This window comes from Podarcis raffonei, chromosome 6 (assembly GCF_027172205.1).
Source record: "Podarcis raffonei isolate rPodRaf1 chromosome 6, rPodRaf1.pri, whole genome shotgun sequence".
NCBI classification, from domain to species: domain Eukaryota; kingdom Metazoa; phylum Chordata; class Lepidosauria; order Squamata; family Lacertidae; genus Podarcis; species Podarcis raffonei.
In genome coordinates, this window is record NC_070607.1 from 37,668,371 (window position 1) to 37,691,957 (window position 23,587).

The 23,587-nt window shown below is 40.4% G+C and overlaps 1 protein-coding gene across 21 annotated transcripts in view; it reads right to left on the reverse strand.

Annotated features, from left to right (window-relative positions):
- SGIP1 (SH3GL interacting endocytic adaptor 1) overlaps positions 1 to 23,587 on the reverse strand; it is a 137,167-nt gene that overhangs the window by 12,617 nt on the left and 100,963 nt on the right. For 12 of the 21 annotated variants that reach the window (XM_053392132.1, XM_053392131.1, XM_053392133.1 and 9 more), the window contains 4 exons: positions 21,215 to 21,274; positions 19,752 to 19,811; positions 1,849 to 1,960; positions 512 to 667 (listed from right to left, as the gene is read on the reverse strand). In XM_053392132.1, the coding sequence (XP_053248107.1) occupies positions 512 to 667; positions 1,849 to 1,960; positions 19,752 to 19,811; positions 21,215 to 21,274 (388 nt within the window). The remainder of the gene's footprint in view (positions 1 to 511; positions 668 to 1,848; positions 1,961 to 19,751; positions 19,812 to 21,214; positions 21,275 to 23,587) is intronic. The other 9 variants (XM_053392141.1, XM_053392129.1, XM_053392148.1 and 6 more) reach the window with 2 other exon arrangements.

Genomic DNA, 23,587 nt, shown 5'->3' on the forward strand with positions numbered 1-23,587 from the left:
GCATTGGCTGCTAGCAAACATAGCTGAATGATCAAATGATTCATAGTGAAAAGCTGAAGAATGGCAAGCAGGTTTCTAGCTATATTGTTAACAGTCCCATTTTCTTCTAGGAGTGCCGAATTTGGCATTGCCAAAAACTGGAAAGCGAAATAGTCATTTATTATAGCTGCTTCAGAATGACCCATGCTCAAGCTGATGGTGATCAACATGAACATTTTGTGTTTGCTTTCTGACAACAGCTTGACAAATGAGCATGCTGCTCATCTATAAAATCACTATACAACAATAAAAGAAAACATTGTGAGAGTTACCATTTCAACAACAGAGTATAAACTCCACAGGTACTTTTGTATGTTTTTGACATACAAAAATATACTGAAAGGTTTTAGATATTTATAAATTAAGAATGCTATTGATCTCATTTATTATCTATGCAAAGTTTCTTGTACGAAAGTTACAAAAGCAACTTCCTCCTATAAATCTATAAGAGTTAAAATAGAAAGATATTTACCAGCAAAGCAGTTGGGGGTTTGGCAAGACGTGTTCTAACCTGTTGTAATTTGTTACACGGAATGTTAGAACAGCAGGGGCGGGATTATTGGCAAAATGTCTAGTAATTCCTGCAGGAAACGACAGCACCATCTCTCCAGTAATCTTCACTATGCATCTTTAATATCAAAAGAAACGTACAGAAAGAGAACAATTCATTCAGGTACATTTCCCTATACTTGGAGGAAAGAAAACTTTTTATTTGATTTTTTGTTGCATACAAAAATGTGTAGGCACCGAAAAAACAGGTAACAGAGAAAAAGAAAAGTAATACTGAGTTGTGAAATGAAATAAAAACAGCAAACCAATATACCAGATTACAGTCATACTTCACTGAAGATCAGATGATATTTAAATACCCCAACCACGCTGAAGATTGAGAAGCTGGAGCATCTGGTTTTTTCTCTTGACACAGTAATATCAGCATTCCCTAATTTATGAAAGCATTCAACAGAACTCTGATTGCATCATGCTAGGGTCCCCTTTTTGCAAAATAACTGATCCCTGTGTCCTCTCCCCACTCAGTACAGTGGTACCTCTGGTTACGTAATTAATTCGTTCTGGAGGTCCGTTCTTAACCTGAAACTGTTCTTAACCTGAAGCACCACTTTAGCTAATGGGGCCTCGCGCTGCCGCCGCGCAATTTCTGTTCTCATCCTGAAGCAAAGTTCCTAACCCAAGGTACTATTTCTGGGTTAGCAGAGTCTGTAACCTGAAGCGTATGTAACCTGAAGCGTATGTAACCCGAGGTACAACTGTACTTATTTACTGAATTATTTGTCAGCTGCCAAAGAATATTTTCTCCAACTTTGTTGCTGGTTTTACATCACCAGTCCCTAACGTGTGGCCCACCTACAGGCAAATAAGGGGATGTTCACATCAGCAGCTTAAAATTCAGTGAGGTTGTTTCCCACTGCTGCATTTGAAACCACATTTGCACAGTGCTATTCATACCAGAGAGGGGAATTCAGCCAAGGAGTGCAGCCTTTTTTTGTTTCCCTGCCTTCTCAAACGTACACGCCATTCCTAAAGTACTAAGTGAATGCAGCTGGACTGAAGTTCAATTGAGAGAGGGAAATGCATCAAACAACAGTATTTGTCAAGAAGCTACAGCACCAATATGGGTTGAGGCTAAGGTCGTGTTCTGAATTTGGCTTCAGGGGAGAAAAACTAGCAGTGGGAGTACACAGGATGCAGAGTAAGCAGTAAAGGTGAGCATACTCTAACTATGTAAGACCAACCCTGAACTGTTTATTATTGTATGGGGAAGAGATGGAGGGCAAACAATTTGATACCTACTTGTTAGGATCTGCTCCTTTGAAGTACGCATTAACTGTTTCAGTGAAAGCTGCAGCTACAGGAAGAGTGTCTTGTGCACCCATGGTTAAGGGGCTGGGTCCTCTAGAAGAGCCTGCAACCAATGAAGAATAGTCACTTTTTATGCACACAGAAAGCTTTTCGATTGCATCAAGTCAACTCCATCAAGGGGGAGAGCAGAGAAATGCAAAGAGAAGGCAAAAAACAGTCCTTTTATAAATCAAGCACTCTACTGGCAAATTACGTCAACTTTGTTTCTGGTCTAAAAAAATACTTACGTTTTTCTCTAAGCAAAAATCAAAACCAAAGCTTTTAATCACTGTTAGTAGCAGTGTGTATATTTGTGTGTGTGTTCAATGCAAGCCAGGCAGAGTTTCGAACTTCAGCACCAGAGCAATCCACCCACAGTGAATAAGAGAATAATCAATGTAATTTTGTTGAAAGGAAACTCCTGGGAAGAAAAATTAGCTGAAACCAGTGAATCTATCAAGCCAGAACACAAGAGACAAGAAGCGCAGGCGATGCAGTGAAGTTAGCAAGACGGTTTAAAAATGTTTTTAGCACTGGTGCTAGTGTAGTGTTAGTTTTCTCCCAGACTGTCACTATTTTGCCAGAGGGGTTCAATTACACACTGGAAAATTTAGATTTGTGCAATTCAGGTAGATTAAAATGCACTTGTGCAACAAACCCACTTTTTAAAAATAAAAACAACAAGCAGTCTTTTTGGGTAAGAAAAGCGAAGGGGGAAATGCATTAGAAAGTGTATGATAATTGACAGGAAGTTGTATAACCTGCACAAAAAATAAGGATGGATGTTCAATGAACAGTGGGTGTTGTATAACCTCCACACACAAAAATCAGATTTTTTTTTCCAATAAAGAGGATGTCTGGAGGTGCCCCTTGTCTCACACTAACTTCGCCCCCCCCTCATGGGAAGGGGTAAAAGATGTACCTTTGACTGAATGGGGTAATAGCTAACTTGCAGGAAGACCACGTCCTCATTTAAAACAGGGTACAAGTGCAGTCCTGCACTGAAAAGACGGAGTTCATCAGGAACGTTAATTATTTGTTTGTTGAAAAGGGGAGCCATTTGGGTGGAGTATCTATCCTGGTGATTGTCATGGTTGGTTCTTGTTTCTCGAACACTTAAAATGGCTACCTGAGAATGTGGATAATTGTCTGGGTTTATTTAATGCACTAGAAACCTTCTAATTCATTATTTCATTCGGTTTGGTGACTTGCAATATTTTAGTGTCTGGACTTTTCTTCGAAAACTGACATCCATCTGATTTCAATTGCCTATCCAGAGATAGATCTTTCCCATGGACACAATTACTGAGGTTCAAGGAAGGAAAAAACAACAAAGCAGGGGCAGTTGTGGGTGAATGCAGGGTCTCACTTACCTATTCCTCTTTGGGCAGTAAGAATCCCATTAAGTCCCAAAGAGGCCCTGTATAAAACTGCTCTTTCAGCATTTATTAAGGCCAAACTAGGTATGTTGGGCAAGCTGCCCAAATGTCTGTCCCATTCACATATAAAGAGGGGCAGGGGTTGGGTTGCCATATTTCTAAAAGTAAAAATCCAGACACCAAAGTTGTTGAGCTTTCTTTGGCAAAAGTCCCCCACAAAAATGTCATTTTGGAGTTATTTTTCAGGAACATTGGCAAAAACAACACTGCTGACATGGATCAACATGTGTCCGGATTTTCCCGGACATTTTAACAATTTCCGCTTGGACACTGCTTCTGACTGCAGTATTCCGGTTATGTTCGGGAGGTTCCTGACATATGGCAACCCTCACATGGGGTGCTGAAGAAAAGGGACACAGGAAAGGAAAGGAAAACCTACATTCTCTTCCACTTGATGTTGCTGGACTCCATTGCTTTAAGTTGTTTTCTCTGTCCAGTTCTACTACTGGAACTAAGCCAACCTGGAAGAAAATGAAAGCTCTGGAGTACAGACATATAAAGTGGAGGTGAGCCAACTTTTGCTCTTCTCCCTCATCCACTCCTTTTCACATATTGTCTCCTAACCATGATTTATAGGTGAACAGGGCAGACATATGTATAACATACATATGGCAGCCTCATCACACCTAGTTTGGCCTTTTGAGGAGTAAATGACTGCAGGGAAAAACCAAGAATTTCACGTATTCAATTGAAGAGTAGATGAAATGCCTTGTTTACTCAGAATTGAATCACAGAGGAACATATTTGGCAACAATTGCCTTACGCCTTCAATTAATGTTTGGCAAAGATATCGCATTTGCTCAATGGGTATTACAATAGTTTAAAATTGTATGAATTAAGAGTCTCTTCCAAAAATATCCCAAACATTTTGATAAAATAAGCATTAGTGTGGTCATTCTGGAAGCCTGCACACATTTTAACTCTCAAATCTCACACTGACGTAAGAGGAAAAAAGCAGCAGCCTAGGCACAATGGAAATTTATTTTTATTTATGTGTATTGAACCCCTATTTCCACTGAAATATGCTCAGCAGGTGCTCAACAGAAAGTCATGCTAAACCAAAAGCTAGCTGATGAAGATGTGATGCTTTATCTGGGTCTGGCTCAAAAGAAACAGCGATTGCAATGACAAAAGAACAAAAAATAATTGCATGTATTCTCCCACTGTGAGCAGACGTGATCAATACCATTGGTGTTATCTGACTAAGTCATGTGCAGAGTAGATGTGTGTTTTCGGATATCACACCCCCATGGTTTTGCCTTTCTGGAAAGTACTGTATTTTTATGTGTATAAGACTAGATTCCCCCCCCAAAAATAATGTCAAAAATGAGGGGGCATGCCCCCATTTTCTTAAATCTGAGTCCCCCAAAATAGGGGGCATCTTATATATGGGGGCATCTTATAGATGGAAAAATACAGTAAGTCTCTAGAGGATTAACAATATATTTAGTTGCTCAAGAAAGCAAATATCCAATGCAATTCTCCCTTTATTTCAACAGGTATTCCAGAATGCAGAGAATAGAAAAACTGTGCAAACACCTAGAAAGTTAGAAAAAAAATACGGTTTTCATTTCTCACTGGAACACAACTAATCTCGACATAGGCTGGTAGGGTTAAGTTATCTTGCATTAAGACGGAAAGGTTGAAATCTAAAGAGGAGCAAGTACTTGGTAAACAAACTGCAAGAAGCATATTTTAGACTTCCCTCTGGTGGTGGCTTTTGCCCTTCAGGGCTGGTAGGGCAGACATACAATAAGTAGAGTTGGAGTCAATGAGAGAGTCTGTAAGAGGGGCTGGCTGAGGTTCGTGGGGCAGTGCCCTATTCAATGTAATGGACATGCCTCCACTGCTTCTTCCTCTGAAGTGCCTTTTTCATATCTATTCCCACCATGACAATATAAATATGGAAGAAAGGACCAGTCTATTAATTCCAACTAGGTTCCAGGTCTATTCTGGAGCTTAATGATGAAAAGAGAGAGAGGTTTCTTCAAGACATCCATCAAGACCAAATCAATGTCAGATTACGGGATCTAAACAAACAGCAAAATAAAACTATTTTTAAAAGTTTTCCCCACACCAACAAGTTTAAAAGTATTGTAAAATGGATTGTGTCAAAGAATGTGGTAAATAAAAGTTTCCCCCAAACCAACAACTTTCAAAGGATTGTGCCAAAGAATGTGGTAAATTTAAATGAATCATATGACCAGTACAATGCCACATGCTGAAATAATACTTAAGTAAAAGATAGTTGTTGTTGAGGGGGACATAATAACAAGAATCGTCTGAGGGGGAAAGATTACAGTGAAATTCCCTTCTTCCCCTTCTAGGGCAGCGGCGAGGGGCTTCTAGCTGGTGCGGCAAATTAAGTCCCAATTTGGCCTGCGAGACCAATTCCCACAAATCATGCCAATTCACAACCAGGAGCTTAAAATAGCATTCAGCCCGTTTGTCTGCAGTAGCACCCAAACAACTTACTAAATAAGCTACTTCCATAAATGATCGGGACATTTTTTCTCCTTCTTCTTCAAAAGATGGGGAGGGGGAACGCCCTGGAGGTCCTTCTGAGTAGAAATCATTATATGAATAAATCCACCATGTAAATCAGATTATACTTCCTAGTCTCTGTTGCGTTTCTCACCAAAACACACAGAAACATACCTCACGGGGGAAAGATTAGCTTTCCAGAGGATATGAATACATATAGAATTGCTACACAGAGTGCATTTCAAAAGAGATTTTTAAAAATTTTGGCTGTCTATTTAGCTAGAAAAAGTAGCACTAAATGCTTTGTAATATATACCCAAGCTTTACTATTGTTTCTTTTACCCTGCTATATGGTGCTACTGTTGTAATAATTCAGTATGCAGCAGGTTGTGGGTTATCTGTTTACCACTTATGCAAAATATCTGGAAAATAACTCTGGCAGGAGTTAGGAGGTCAGCAAGAAAAACAATTACCATCATGATGTTGCAGTCAGACACCTTTTCCCCCCAAGCAGTTCACACGGTGTCATGATCAGTATTGCATATTAATCTGAGGAGAGCCTGCTTAATTTAAAATCTCTTAATGTAGCTAACAAAACCTGGAAAAATGTTTCCCCAACACGCTTGAAAAAGAACATCCATCTTTAGATGAACACCTCTGCATAGTCATGTTCTCTTCAGTCATTATCAACCACACACCCTTATGATATACTAGGGATAAATATGACAATTACAAAAAGAAAGTTCATTTTCTAGTATGTTTTACATTATATTTTCTATCATTGTATTGTTGAAAATTGTCCTTATTCTGGTCAAATATTTAAACTATCAAAAGTGCTTCTGATTTGAAACAAAGACAAGATATGGGGAATATATCCCCCCCCCCCACGGGATACACAGAACTTGGTTCGATGAAGATTCAACCACCATGAAATTTAACATGCAGATATTATGCTTCACACATGTTGCTTCTGCGTGAGGCTTTCAGGTCTCTTCTCCAGCACTCTTCTGCTAGAGGACAGATGATGACTGGCCTTTGTGATTCCACCTCCAACAGCAGCACTGTGTGATATGCGGAAACTGCCCCTGCCATGGTGTATAAAAGGGCCATGCATATAATAGCAGAACATCCTAAGGGCATTTCACACCATAAGTCTATTTAAAACACACCCATTTAGAGTAGTCTTCAAAGGAAGAGGTTACAATTTAGCTTATGTCTAGTTACTACTGTTCTGGCCAAAGCACTCAAGGTGGTTTACAGGCTATAACAATGACTTACAAACTAAGAGAGAGGATAGAAAGGAATGGGAAGAGGAAATTAAACATATCCAGCTACCGACTTCCATATTATTACATAATGAAGTTACATAATGATGAGGCGGACCATTACAGGACCATTACAGGAAGCAATACAAGGAGGGGCGAAGCCAAATGCATAGGTATCCTAGCCGGGCTAATGGAGAACACTTCACAATATCACATTTATTTCTACTGCAGCTGTTTAAATAGCTGATCAAGGAAGGAAATTTTCAGAGAGGGGCTACAGCAGTATATCAGCTATATACTGCAGTAGGCATATAGGCATATAAAATGCAAGCCTTAGATTGGCTTACTGGCAGCAATCCTTTTAGGCGCATCCGATACGTGCATGACCACACACAGAGACATCATGCTGAACAAAATGACACAAAAAGGAGTGGGGCAGGACATGCTTGCGCGGGCTCTGCCAACATGTGCAGGGGTCCAGAACATAACAGCCCCCCCAAAAAACTGGTTGCTGCCTGTGCCTGGAAGTTCCAGTAACGTTAATGGGGATGTGAAAAAAGGCACAGCACAGAGGAGAAACCATGTACAATGGCCATGCAGAAGGATGGGATGGATCATGCCCACTGTTTACGGGTCCTGACTTGTGTGTGCACAGACACATGATGAATGCATGTAAGCCAGGAGGCAGTATAGTGGGCACGACACTCTTCCCCTTCATACGCTCATTGCACACAGCTTTCAATGCTATGAAAAAGGCTTTAGGGCTCATTTCACCTTAATAAGGAAATCCACACAGCAGAGTTAAGCTGAAAATGTCAAAGGACTTGTATTTTGCAGCAAAAGGTGAAATTTCAGGGAGTGTGATGTTCACTCTGAAAGAGCAACACTCCTCTAGAAAAAAAACAGGTCCTTTGTTGGAAAGCTGCTATCCCTCAACTTCCTGTCAATGAAGTTGCAAAAGAAAGGGAGGGATCTTGCTGAACTGTGCATATCTTTGCTGATCATTTTGCTTAAACTGATGCTGCAACTGTCACTTTAACAAAGTGATCTGAACCACAACATAACTGAATCTTGATCTTATCCCAGCCTTGGAAAGAGATAGAGTGGACTGTAATCCACCGAGGTTAAGTACACACAGAGAGAGACATTTTCCCCTAAAAGAACATCAACATGGATGCAGGAGAAGGCTTTCCATGGGGAAAGAGCGCTATATTTTGGCTCATTCCCACCACAAAGCCAATTCTCTTAATTACTTTGACTCTTTTTATTATTACATTTTTATGCACTATTAAATTGCTTGCAACCCTTCTTGCACCTCCATTCATCCTCTGAGAAATCTCTGAGTCACAAGGTTCATATTTTCAGTAGTGAAAGAACAAAGAATGATTTAATTTTAGGGAATATTGGTCCCAAGAGGGTTATACAGGCTTGAAGCTATTATTTTGCAACTATTTATTTTCATGCCCAAAGTCCAAAGGGAACAGTTTCCTGGTTTTCAAAGAGGAAAAGATCAAAGAATACATCACAAGGAGGTAAATTTTGATGGGTCTGTTGGAAATTCAGCCCAACCTCTCAAAATGAGGCTGAACAATAGAGTCTACAGTTACAATAGTCCCACATGTATCTATTCAATACTGTACCTAATGACACTACTGACATGGACCAATATCCTCATGAATTCTTAGGTGCTCTAGCAGATAATAGCTCACTATGAAGGTTCAAAATACAAGTAATAATGGATGGGTAGGTATAGATTCAAATATATAGATACAGATATATAATTCTAAGTAGTTAAGCTATCAAACAGTACCAATTCAGAATCTGCTCCCAGATCAAAACCTCCTTGCCTGTGGAAAGCAGGCCTAATGGGTAAATGGTTCTAACCTAGCTTCCTTCTCTCCATGTGTAGCGATCAGTTGTGTTTAAAAAATAAATAAATATGGGGATGTATTCAATTATGTGATTCTCCACTGGCACCCTGAAGTGGTATGGTACCCTGAAGATTGTCCTGCATGATTCTATGTAGCTTTCACATGCAGTCTAAGGGTGATTTCATATAGTCAGGCACGGGGAACCAATGGCACTCCAGATGTTGCTGGTCCAGATGTTGCTGGACTCCACTTCTAATTGTTAGGAATGTAAACAGAATAGGTTGAGCTGGACAACTGATGAAGCAGCTGGCTTAATTATGGACTTTGTTTATATTTCAGTCCCTAGGCCTTCAATTGTGAATTGATGGCATCCCAGAAAATGTAGATGAAGTGTGTGCAAGATGTAAACTGAATCAATGAGATGGCAATTTCACTATGAGCCCCAGCCAGTCCTGAAACATTTGATCTACATCCCTAGCTGGATGCACAGTTGTGTGAATGAACCCTTACTTTTCAAAGATGCAGTAACCAGCACACTTTTAGAGGCTTATGAAGAGCCAATATAGATGAACTGTGGCAAGTCATTTGTTAGGGGTGCCACAATTTATGTTTTGCAATGGTATTCAAGAGACACAGCACCTGCTTCCACAAGTATTCTGCAACTATGCAACACTGCGGACTCACTAGAGACCGTTTTGTGCTTGCACCTTGAAAGAATTTCTGCAGATCAGTTATATTTGTCTTGAAATGTAAAATTCAATAAAAGTAACCACACAGGAACAGGATAACTGGTATACACTAGATGGAATGGATATGTAGAAGAATAGAAACATCACATTTGGCCTTGCCCATTGATGCAAATGAAATGGGGAAAAACACAGGATAGGTATATAAATCTACATCCCGATAACAGCAAAATATGATAATTGCGCATACCTTTGCATATATGTGATGGTTGTACACACACAGTTTGAACTGAACCAACATGAGGCATGGTCAGGAATTTTATGAAGTTTTGTGACAAATCTTTCATGAACTCCAGAATCTGGATTGTTGTGGGACGGAAGAATTATTTTTATAATTAAGATTAACCATTCATTTTAAAGAAGCTAATGGGATAACTCAATTTTGATAGCTGCAGTACTTCTGTGGAGTTTCCTTAGACTAAATTATTTTCTATTATAAGCTGCTACCTGTATTATACCAGGCTTTTTCTAAGGGTTTTTTCCAATTAAATTCCTAATTCCTGGCATAGAATTTGCCTTCTTTACAGTTGCTGTACACAGGCCCAATGTCTTCATCCAACTATGCACGATAACACTAATGTCTCGTTTCTGGTGAGAAACTGACACCATGAGCATATATGTGAAATTAAGATTTTTTTCCCGTCCTGCCGTTCATCACTTTATCCTTATTTCCATTGAACTGCATTTGCCCATTCGTACATATTGGAGAGATCGTTTTGGAGCTTTTCCCAATCCCTTTTTGTTTCACTGGGGTAAGTCACATACTTTAATTGTATAATGTGTGGTAAGCAGTTATTAAAAACTATTTGGTTCTGTCTCTTTTTCTGTCTACCAACATCCCAAGAATTTATTTTGTCACATTAACCATCAAGGTGTAATTTAGTTTCATCATCTCAGTGGTGCTTGGGTTGTCACTGCTTATTGCCCATGCTATAAATTCAGCTGGTACCACTGTAATACATTTTTAAGTGTCACTTCTCCAAGTGCTAAAGGTAAATGTTTCAGTAGGACACATGTGGCATGACCTTTGTAAATCAAATTAAGCTAGCTGCCCTCAATAAATAGGTCATTTCCAGTTATGATAGCAACGTGTCAAATTATCCAACCTTATATTTAATCCGTAAAGGTAAAGGGACCCCTGACCATTAGGTCCAGTCGTGACCGACTCTGGGGTTGCGGCGCTCATCTCATTTTATTGGCCGAGGGAGCCGGCGTATAGCTTCCGGGTCACGTGCCAGCATGACTAAGCCGCTTCTGGCGAACCAGAGCAGCACACAGAAACAATGTTTACCTTCCCACCAGAGTGGTACCTATTTATCTATTTGGACTTTGACGTACTTTCGAACTGCTAGGTTGGCAGGAGCAGGGACCAAGCAATGGGAGCTCACCCCGTCGCGGGGATTCAAACCGTCGACCTTCTGATCGGCAAGTCCTAGGCTCCGTGGTTTAACCCACAGCTTGGTCTAAATCCTTATTTATAGTACATATTTAAAATCCAGTAGATGTACAGAGCAGTAATCAAGTGGCCCTGATCCACTTATAATCTCATGCAAGAAACTCCTATAGGATTAGACAAATACTTTGGAAAGTGAAGTTGCCCACCTGCATTGCTGTACATTAGATTCCCTACATCCATACGTATAATGCTAAAGTATATTTGAATGTGAATCCCTCGGCAATCTGCCCATGTGGTTCTGAATGGGCATTCCTATGCAATTTGTCCAGGTAGTTTTAGATCTAGCAAAGAAATTATAAAGGATAGAAGTTGTTTCTCCATAGCTATTTTTCTTGATAGATTTAGGCAAGTGTAATTTTTTGCTAAACTTTCATTTTATGCTTTATTTACACTATAGAATTATAGAGTTGTAAGGGACCACAGAGTTTAGTCCAACCCCCTACACAATGCAGGCTGCGTAACGCACGAAGCATTTATTGTGTCCCCAATGGATAGCCACATCCTCCCAAGGCAGTCTCTGTTCCAGTCCTTACTGTTCTAACAGTCTAGAACAGTTCTTGCCATTAGGTGGCCTCTCCCAATGTTTAGCCAAAATCTGCTCCCTTGCAATTTCCACCCACTGCTTCTAGTTCTACTCTCTGGAACAAAAGAGAACAAGTCCATCCCATCTTCTGCATGAGGGCCCTGACGATATTTGAAGACTGTTATTCAAATGCTGGCTGACCAGCAGAAAAATAGGGCAGAACTATTACTTCTTGTGACCTGGAAGCTATGCTTCTGTTTATGTAGCCTGTATTTGCTTTTTTAGTCATCATGCAGAATATTCTCTTTGCATAAAGTGATTTGCAATCCTTAATCATCCTCACAGCTATTGAATAAGAGAGATAACTCTGATTCACATCTTAGACGTAGAGTTGAAACCTAGACTAAGGACCATTTTCACTGCTGAGCAATCTAACACCCAAAAGCAATATTTATCCAGGTTATCACCCTGGCTTGTTCTGGAATTGACACTTGACCTGGAAGAACAATTAAAGAACAGTTAAAGTCGGGTCATATTTAGTCACTCTTAGGTAATTAATGCACAAGTGGTCTTAAACAGACCATAGGCATTCATGCCTCCCCTCTCTTTCACATCCAGATTCATAGCACAACAACAAACAAAAAGGATTACAGAATTGCAGTTCATAGAAGGTGCAAATAGTTCAAAACATCATTCACAGGGGCACGTCCGCCTTCTGTTTTTAAGCAACCTTTGCCACTGCTGTGTGTAGCATGAACAAATGGATCCAAACCACAAGGCTGTAAATTCTCATGTAGGGAGAACTAGCATGTATGTAAGTAAATCATGGTTATGGATATATAGCAAGTTCCATGCTTCTCCCTCCCACTTTCTTCCTGAATAAGAAGCAGCCATGGGAAGCTGAAATGGAAAAAGAAAAGGAGAGGCTGCTTAATCCTAACCATTCTTGCCATTTGCTGAAAATTGCTTTTTTAACCTGGGCTTTCCCTGCCAGGGGGAGATTCTGAGCAAACAAGCAGTAGAAAAGGAAATCATTCTTCAGCCCCTCCCTATTCTGGTTCTCTGCTCAAAGCTTTGGCTTCCTAGCTGCTCAACAAGGAAGAAAAATTAGAGAATTGCCCATCATGTGTAGTTTGGCCCTTAGGCAAGTAATAAAAGCTTCTTGCGTAAATTCTATCTTGTAGCCTATTCATGCCATCCCTTTTAGACAGGTACAAAGTACATCTATTATAGCTTTAATAGTACAAAATGTCCTCCTACAAATTGTGCTGTGAATATGAAGAGTATTAATAAAGAAGAGCTAAGAATGAAAAGCTCATTGTTAATATCACAATTATACAACTCAAAATACTACACAAAATATGAAAATAAACTCGGACGTTGAAATGTATTTTGATGCTCATATGACAGGTTCATTTATCACAACAACATTCAGCACATCAAAGTTTGTTAAAATGAGAAGTACGGTTAAGGCACTGTAACCTTGAAATTTTATTATTTTATACTGTTATGCTTTTATCGCTTAGGGACAAACAGAGATAGACAGAACCAGCAAAATTTCAGAGTACACTGTGAATAAATCAATTCAAAATAGTCAAGATAAAATTACATGGCTAAGTAAAATTAATTGGTTCAAGTGTGTACCAATTATGAAGCAATCATCATGGAAATAACAGTATCATTAACATAAAATTGCCTGTTTAGTTGTTGAATGAATGTGAGTGGTTACATGGTGTTATATTTAATATCAGTGTTGTGAATTGTATAAGCTGTGATATTTATTTACAAACAACAAGAGGGAATTTAAACCTGAAATTTCGTTTTTGGTCAGAACCGTGAGCTATGTACAGGAAAAACAATGGTTATTTCATCATGTGCAGAGCAGGTTAAAAAGAGAGAGGATGAAATTTTCCTCCAAGTCTGAAGCTCATGGACACACCGTGGAGCTCTGCTATAGTGCCCGCCAGGTAATCCTGTCTTCTCTATGTTGCAATTGCTTATCAAACAGACAGCTGTCCCCTCTCTGCTAGTTTTTATCAGCCCAAAGGGGCAAGGGTAGAGAGCGCAAGTGGTTGCCCTGACTGATCCAAGCATTGGGTTGCCATACATGTTGAATTTCCTGGACATATCTGGAATACCGCATCCATCAGCATAAAATCCATGCCAGCAGCGTCGAATTTGCTGTTTGGATTTTCACTGTTTGGAATATGGCAACCCTATCCAAGCACCCTTCCCACATTCTTGAGCCTTGCTCACTGAAACTTATCCAACATAACAAGACTAGACAGTGCTCTGGACACAACTCAGGATTCATGTGCTGTAACTGATGCAAGCCATGCTGCCCTAAAAATGCTTTGCAAACAAGTCACAGCAAGCTACTGTCGTTCTGTCAGCTGCCTAAGGCCAGACTTTAAAAGGCCTGTATTACCCAGAAAAGCTATGCCAGGCGGCATAGTGAGGATGCAGTGGAGGTAACAAAGGATGCCTTCGTTCCTGTGCCTTCACTGCCAATAGGTAGGCTCAATGATGAGCCCTCACCACTGTTTGGTTGGATTCAGCCAGATCTTTCCTCCACTTGCAGTTGTATCCAGCTTGTTTCCTCGCCCTAAGCTCTGGAGTATACCAGGGAGCCAAATGGGCTCCATGAAGCAGGAGGAGCAGCTCAGGGGCAATTGCATCAATGGTTTGAGCCATTCAGATGTTCCAGAGGTCAGGCAGGACTTCAACAGGAGCACAAGTCATATTAGCCAGAAAATCCCCCAGAGCCGCCTGGAAGCCCACTCAATCCATCAGCCTCCAAGGGCAAACCATCCTCATGCAGAGGGGAAAAGATGCTTAAAGCCTAAATCTCAACAGGAAGTGATCTGACCATGACCAGAGACTGATTTCAACGCTCCGTACTTTCAGATCACCCTCTTCCAGCACAGTTGAGAAAACAAGGTCCAGAGTGTGGCCTGCCACATGTGTTGGACCGATGGCATGTTGAGACAGCCCCATGGTCGTCATGGCAGCCATGAAGTCCTGAGCCACCCCAGAGCCACTCACTTCAGCATGGATGTTAGTCCCCCAAAACCAGCAGTCTGGGAGTCCTCAACACCACCTCTGAGCCCAGCTCTGTAAGCTTAGGCAAGGAGAAAGCTGAGCGGGAAGCAAGACAGCAGAATCCCTAATCTGTCCTGATTGCCCAATGCCAAGAACACACACTTTAGATCCCCCAACTGTACAGATAGCAGGGAGAAGGAGAGGGAGAGAATTTCTGTAGAACACAACAACTTCCCCTACTCCCCCCTCAAGTCTGCCCTGATGCTAACCTGAGTACCCAGATGGGCACAGTTCGGTGAGATCAACTCCAACCTGCTCATCCACCCAAGTCTCAGTGATACAAACCAGATCAACCTCCTCATCCAAAATCAAACTGTGGATGAGGGAGGTCTTACTCAGTTGACCTGCCAGCCCCATGAGTTGCCATAGATGCCAGTTTTCTCATACCTCTTTTAGCTTTGAAATTGTCAAGCAGAGGCTAGGCAGCACACTTCAGATGGATATAGTTGCTGTCCCATAGACTTAAGCACCCTTCTTCATTTTAAATAAGATTTGAAGACCCAATAAGCATAAACTGATACACCAGCCTTCTTATTCACAAAGCAGTTGATTTGAGAATATGTCTTCTAAGCAGACAAAATTAAATTAAGTTCACAGAAGAAAGAAAAAGTAGGGAACCAATATTTTGGACCCAACAAAAACCCAACTATTGTTACTATTGGAGATTATGAAATACATTCACACTAAATGGAAAACAGCTTTTCTAAAATGTTACCCAACAAGTGAAGAGATAAATTTGCAGAAGCAGCAATTTTAATGTAACTTTCATATGTGATATTTGCAAGTAGTGTGATTTACAATCATGACAAACCAAAATGCTTCAGAGGCATGGATTACTGTAGTGGAGACATAAAAGCTGGGAAAATAAAGTACCACAAAATGTATCTGTAGATGAGAGATTACTTTTCTGTCAAATATGCTCCTTGGGGTAAAAAGTATTAGTATTTATTAAGCATCAGTTTGTTACGTGTCATACAAAACTCAGCAGCAGATGACAGACTCAGAGGGGCTACAATTTAAGGCTTGACTAGGGACTACATTACTGTACAGTACAATGAAGTTGGAGATTGATAATTACTTAGGATGCAGGTTTGCAAAAGCAGCAGATTTTTTTAGGCAGTAGTTTAAAGAAGAGGATGGGAGATCAAACTCTACTGCTGATTGCTTGGGACTCTCTTTTTCTGTAAACTAAACATCACCTGTCTCACTTTCTGTATTACACTGCTTTATCCAAACAGAGCGAATCTGTCAAGTTTCTAAAACTGCAACCAAGAGGGTCCACCACACAACATTGGCTTGTTTTCAACAGACAGCACTTTGTGGCTTATTCCCCTTGCCTTGAATAAACTTAATGTAAACATTAAACACTATGAACTACAATTACCAAATAGGAAGGGCCCTGTTTGATATGCTGGAGAGCCATTCCAAATCACAGCTAGACAGACCAACAAACTAATGTGGTATAAAGCAGCTTCCTATGCTCCTGTTTTGAGAGCTTCATGTAGCACCAAACTTATGGTCATAGTGCAGGCTGCCCAATGATGCTCAGTTTGCATTTGGCATCTGAGCAACAACTGTGCCTTTATAAACAATTGCAGAGTTAGTACAAAAGGGGATCCCATCCCATCTTGCAGATCCTACGTGAATGCAGGCTGACTCCTCCCTCTGCTGGGCCTAGACAATGGGTCACAGGCACTGGGACACATGGCACCAGTACAGTGATTTCCTTTGCCCAATGTTCTCCCACACTTAAAATTTTCTGCTGTCCCCGGGGACATTCCAGGGACAGATTTTGTCCGGGGACAGATTGGTGAATCCGGGGACTGTCCCCGGGAACATCTGGTGACTCTACCCTACAAGAAAGTCTAGCAGCACCAACTACCAGGCTCCAACCTTAAGAACAACTTCTATTTAGGATGCAAATTGGCTTCAAATGTATCATAAACTTGAGCTTTGCAGAAATCCAAACAAACATCCTGCTTTGCCATAGATATTCATCAGCTTCTGATAGTGACACAGATGCAGTTGCTGGGATGGGATTTCAGCACCATCTTTTTTGGGGGGGGTTGGGGTAAACTTTTTCAGAATCTGCAGGATCCTGTCCTCCTCACTTAGTTCCTCAGGCTTCCTCTTTACCACCTACTTCCCATCACTCCCTTTCTTCCACTCCTCCTCCCACAAACGGGCAATTGCAGGAAAATACCCAACACTTTGTGGCTTATTCCCCTTGCCTCGAATAAACTTATTCTGTCAATGCTGAATGGAGTCTTTGTCAAAGAAATCCAATTAGAAACTAAGAAATCAATCCAGCTTTTGGGTAATTTGCACCATCTGCTCTTATTGTACTTGCTGCTGAAGTTTTTGTTGTTTTTCTACTGGGTTTGTTTACAGGTTATTGAAATTGCTTTATTGAACAGGCTTTATTGATGTGGTTGTTGTTGTTTGTTTGTTTATGTAATGCCTCTTTGGCACCTGATGAAGACCTTTTAAAAACTATATTTTATAGTCTAGGGCTCTCAGATTCAACCATAAGGGAGTCAATCTAAGAAGGGTTAGGACTAACCTGTGGCTGATTTTGCCCTAGTGACAAGACTTAGCATTTTGGCCATTTTTTAAATTCTCAAGCCTGAGGTATAAGGCATTTCCTATTTTGAGAGATTTGTCTGTATTTTTATGAGCTGATTATGCAAAATTTAAAAATATATGGAAACTGATCAAATTTAAACAAAAAAAATAATGTAGATAAGTCTTACCTACAGACAGAAATTGTTTACTTAACAATGCAAGTGCTTCAAGAACACCATTATAAATCATGAAATCACTAGCAGGAAATCATAGGCTTTGTGAATACAAGAAGTCAAACCACTGTCCATATTTGCTTTTTAAAGGCAGGCTGGAATGGCAGAAATGAAAGCCCTATTCAAATGCACTAAAAGTGTGCTGGATCAATGTCTGCTTGGGAGTGTGCATGTGTGAATCCTGCCTTTCCCCAATGTGCTGATAGGTTCTTTATCCACAGAGCCAAATCCACAGGGATTCCCTGGGTTGGTTCTACACATGTTTAGGCAATATTGTTTTATTTATTCAAAATATTTTTATCTTGCCGTTCTGTCTACTGAAGGAATTTGAGGTGGTTCACAAAAAATAAAATGTAACAAAACACACAAAACTAAATTAGCAGAGGCACAGGTCAAAAACAATGTCCACAAAAGAAGATTGGGTCCGCCACTTGGCATCATGGCACCAAAAACAAGCACGGAGGAAACCAGGTGCAAAAACTTCCAGAGCTCCAGTGCTCCTTTTGACAGGACTCTCAAGCCCAGCTTGAGTATAGGCCCAAACAATTAACTGCTGAGAGAAACATGCAGTCAATTAAAGCTGCCCCCCCATAGCTGTTTTGCTACAAAATTAAAGTTTACCGGCACCAAATATGGACAATTTCCCAAGACTAATTAAAAAAACAACTGTTTGCAGATGGGCAACAACTTTTACATATAGCAGAAGAGTTGTACTACGATGTTAGTTCTGTGAAGTACATTTAAGGTACATAAACCATTAGGGGTATTCCTTTAACTTAGAAAACTAAAAGGATTGTATCAGTATTTGCAAATCACAAAGACCTATCAGTAACTGGTTAAGATTAGGCAGAGGCTGACTTAACGGGAATGAAAGATGCATTCGCTTTGCCTAGTTTATAACAGAAAAACATTTCCAGAGCCATCAAACTTAGCTTTCTCAATCTTCATCAGGTGCCCTTCAAACATTTTGAACTATAACTTTATCGGCCCCAGTCAGCATGGCCAATGACTGAGGATAATGGGAGCTGTAGTCCAGAACATCTGGAGGGCACCTTGTTGGCTAACTGACTTACATATTCCATTTCAGATCACAACATTTCATGCTCATATGAAACTCAGTCATTCTAGTACACTTTCTTTTTCTTATAAATTTATCCCCGGAGGTGAATTAGAGGTAACAAGATATGTGGAGCAATCCCAGAGAAAAGGTTAAGAAGCTATCCTTCCATTCAGGGAAGAGCCCCTTCTGTATAGGAAAGGGATTGGTAACCTGTAGTGTAGAGTTTCTGCAAAGGGAAGGTAGAGGGAGGTGATTTTGCTGATTCTGCGCCACTTCTCTGCAGTACCTTCCCATGGTTCAGGAGGTTCAACAATGCTCTGGAACCCTTTTTTGGGGGTACTAAAAACAACTTGAGTTGTGCCAACCAATTTTTACTCCAGGGGATATTTGCCACAGAATAAAACAGGTTCATGAAATCAAACATTTAATATAGGAAAGCTTCAACTCTCCTGTATAGCCAAGCTGGAAAAAGGTTACATAAATGTTAAAATGACACCACTGAAGTACCAAAGGGATAATGGACTTTTATTAATTGACCAACATTCAGATTGTAATACTATTTTTATCCACCACCCCCGTCAAACGGTCTTGATACATGATCCAAGCACTAAATACAAATGTATTTTTCATATTTCTCTGAAATACTCTTATTTATTAGGGGAATGGGAGATTGTCATGGTTAAGAATATGATGGCAAGGAAAACTCTAGAAATGGATAACAGGATAATAGAACATTCTACCTATATTTATAATGTGTAGCTGCTATAAGGTGTAAAAACTGCTTGCAAAGTGTATACAAAGAAGCCCTGGTTGACAGAGTCAAGTTCTTTGATAATCAGTAACTCCAGAAGATTTTTTTTTAAAAAAAATCAACAACAATTATTTCCCCATTCCCCCTTTAAATTATAACAATTGAAGGGACACAGTTGTACAAATCAAATTTTAAAATGATTCTGATTGAACTCGTCATGTCATCTAAGTAGCCATAGCATTACCATACAGAAAGGTAGAATGGGTTTGTTTGTTTGTAGGAAACCAAAGGGCTTCTATTAAATAATAAGAGCAAAGTGGGGGCTTAAAGTTCCAACCCAGTATGCTATGCACTACTTACCTTCAAAAGTCAAATAAAACTTTCCTCTGTCAAACCAGACGAGGGAAGGCTGTTCATTCTCTGTATGGCCAGGAGTTGAAGCGGGATGGGAAAGGTTAAGGAGAAGGGAGAGAGAAGGACATAAGTGTAAGTCACAGAAGCAGGTTATTAATCTCACTACAGGGGAGGAAGAGGCGCTGTGAGCTGTTAACGTGCAAGGGGGAGTAGAAGGGAGTTTAAAACAATTTTCTTGTTTTATTTTGGGAAACAGAAAGCAAAAAAAAAGTAAAAAAATGGCAAGCTATGGAATCCTAAATGGAGATAATTTTTGCCCACTGGATTGCTGCCTACGTGTTTGTGCATGGAGGGTGTGAGAAGTGTTCTGTTGCTGCAACAGAATATTAGTATGTTGGGGTTTTTTTGCTGTACTAGCTTTGGGCGGAATTTGTCACACAAGGCCTTGTCTCCATTTTAAAGATGCTGCTGTAAAGTTGGAAGATGCCTCTGGGTATGAAAACAACATCTGAAAATGTAGCACTAAACTTTATTACATGAACCTGTCTTGAAGAAAAAGGCTGGTAAGGGGAAAACATGGCAATGATTCTGGCACTCACATGCTCTTGAGATAAGCATGCATTATAATTCTGAACGTATGTTGCATGGATCTTCAGTATGGGTGGGCTTCCAAAGGCGGCATTAATCTCTGGCTTGACAGTTTCCCCTAAAGGTGCTAAATTTGGATTAACTAACTACTGGGCAGGATTTCTGGAATGTTGGTTAAGTGCATGATTTTATTGAACCGTATTATTTGATAAAATTCCAAACTGAACCAATAAATTAACATTTAAAGCTACCTTTCTCCAGTGGCGTAGCGTGGGTTGTCAGCACCCAGGGCAAGGCAAGTAATTTGCACCCCCTAACCCGTGGATTTGCGCCCTCTAACCCGTGGATTTGCGCCCCCTAACCCTAACCCCCGGGTGTTGCGCCCGGTGCGGCCTGCCCCCCCTGCCCCCCCACGCTACGCCACTGCCTTTCTCTCCTAGTCAAAAATTACCAGTTACTTTGACTCACAATATTTTACAGGGTACATGTAAAACAAACTAAAAACACTACTGCTGAAGCTAAGCACATCTGGCCTTGTAAGCTTCCTTGGAAGCCTAGTCCTGTAAAATGAAGGAAGAGCTGGGTAGACAGAATATACATATGGGAAAGACCTGCTCCTGAGTAGTAGCATTATCCCTTACATAAAAAAGAACCACAAGTCAAAAATCTATCACCTCTCCAAAACTCTTGCCATTGGGAAACTGGCATGCTATATGCTGCATTTCTGAGTTTGGCATGAGTTCCTCTCTTTTACATATAAGTATATATTTGTATGCACTTGACACTCATGGTGGTGAGGGTGGCAGTGAAGGAAGCATTCAGATGACAATGGCTAGGATTTTAAATCCAGATTTCTTGAAACCACTCTGCTAGTACAGTACCTGCAGGAGTTTCACAATGCCTTTCAAACGTGAGCAGTTTGTCAACATAAGCATCATCTTCTGAAACCCATGAGCAAAAGAAATGTAAAAGAAAAACAATGAAAACACAAATTCCAAATGAAAATCAAGTAGCTGTTTATCAACCAAACCACAAACATTACAATGAAAAAAAGATCATAGACATAGAAATGGTGGACACATCTCTTTTTATTATCAAAATCATATGCAACAACCACCACAAGAACCCAAAAACAAATACAAAAAAGACAAACAGTAAATGAAATAATTTTGTGTCATATTTCCTCAGACAAACTCTCCATATATGGGATAACCTTTAGAGACTGGAAGAGTTGCACACAGGGAAGTCACAAAGGCTGAGAAATTGTGCTTCTTACGAGCTACTTAGGCCATAATCGTAGGGACACTTACTGGGAGTAAGTCATATTGAACTCAATAAGGCTTATCATAATCTTACTCTTTATGTAGAATTTTATAATGAGTATCTAAACCCTTCCATGTCTTAAATCAGGGGTAGTCAGTTTAGGAGTGCTGAAGAAACTCTACCTGCTGAAGTGTGACTGTAGCCCAGGGATGGAGGACCTGTGTTCCCTGGATGTTGCTGGACTACAACTTCCACCATTTCTGACTGTTGACCATGCTGGCTAGGGCTGATGGGAGCTGGAGTCCAGCAACATCTGGAGGGCACCATGTTGACTACTCTTGTCTTAGATCCATAGAATTTAAAAGGGGCTACTGCAACAAGGAAAAGTTCCCTACACTCAAAGCATACCTGGCAAAGGGTCATTTACTCTTGCTAAAATCCTCTTAAAAAACCAATCGTGTTCCACTGTCCAATCATTCCTACAATCAAGAGGTATTTCCCAATGCTGAACTCAAACCGAGTTTGCTATAACTGGGACCCATTGCTTCTTGCTAATGGCCTCCCTTTTTTTTTTTACTCTGCTAACCTGTTCAAGCCTAATAGTATCACTGTAACCCATTAATCATTGTTCTCTGAAACAGGGAAAAATACAAAGGCCAGATCTTTAGCACAATTTTTTGAATCCTATGGTTTAGGATACAAATAAAGGACTCAAACTAGCCCTGGCTTAATCGGTCTGAAATTGCATTAGAACCTGAGCTCTGCGTGTCCCACAGGAATTGCTATTCCCTCTCCATGGTAAACGCCTGCCATGCTTTTGCCTTGAGCTGGAAGCTTTTTACATGCCAAGCCATTCAGCATATTAAGCATAATTTACTGCATTATTTGTCATGGGCCACAAGAGCAGATTGGCACAATCCAGTCTCATCCAACACATGATCTGACAATACCACTTGCCTATTTGGGACAGGTGGAGCTTTCTCTGTTGCCAATAAACATGCATTCCTATTTTCAAGGAGTAGATGAAAAAATTCTCATTATTTTGTTCCAGAAGCCAATAAATTCTGGAAGCTACCCATATATTCTCACAATATGGAAAACTAAAGGGAGATTTTTAAAATTAAGGTACCTGTGGGGAATACGGTCCTTCCCTCCGTCCCTACTCAGGGAGAGCATTGAGGAGAACACAGAATTTGAGCATTTAACAAAGATTTCCTTTTATTTTACTACAGTGAATACAATTCTCCCCACAGAGACACAGACACCCAACAATATCAAAGGACAAAACAAGTTGATCTAATATTAATGTAAAATTGTGCCTGTGTTTAACACATTCAAGAAAACACTCCAGAAATAGTTCGTCTTGTCTAAGAGTGTGACTATTTCCTTGGCTATCTCTAGAAGCGAATCCTAATTTCAGATTTCTAAAAAAAAAGGGATGCATAAACCAAGCATCCCCTTTTTATAAGCTGCGAAAGTGAACAGGCTTGCACATAGCATTAAACCAAACCATGGCTTAGCATGAATGTGTGAGCTCCCAGAAAGGAGCTTGCAGCTGCTTTGCTGCTCCCTGGTCTTTTTTGCTAATGTGCCATGCTGAGCTAAACCAAGTTTAAGCTTAGCATGTCTTCTGCGCCTGGACTTAAGATCAGGCTGTCTCCAGACTAGCTATGAGCTGTAACCAAGGGTTAGTTGTGGTTAGTCTAGGGACCATAACCATGATGCCCAGGTTTGAACAATGTACTAAGCTTTGGCTTAGATCAGGGTTACGTGGCAGCAAAAAGAACTCAGGAACTGCAAAGCAGCTGCAAGCTCCTCTCTGGGAACCCATGTACTCACACTAAGCCTTGATTTAGCTTTGCGTGGCAAGCAAATCAGGCCAGTCAGTGGGAAGTCTAACTATAGTGCTCATGTCAAGACCTTCATATTGCCAGCATAAAGAATGTTCAGGCTAGTCACTATGAACAAATACACAATAACTAAAAATAGCT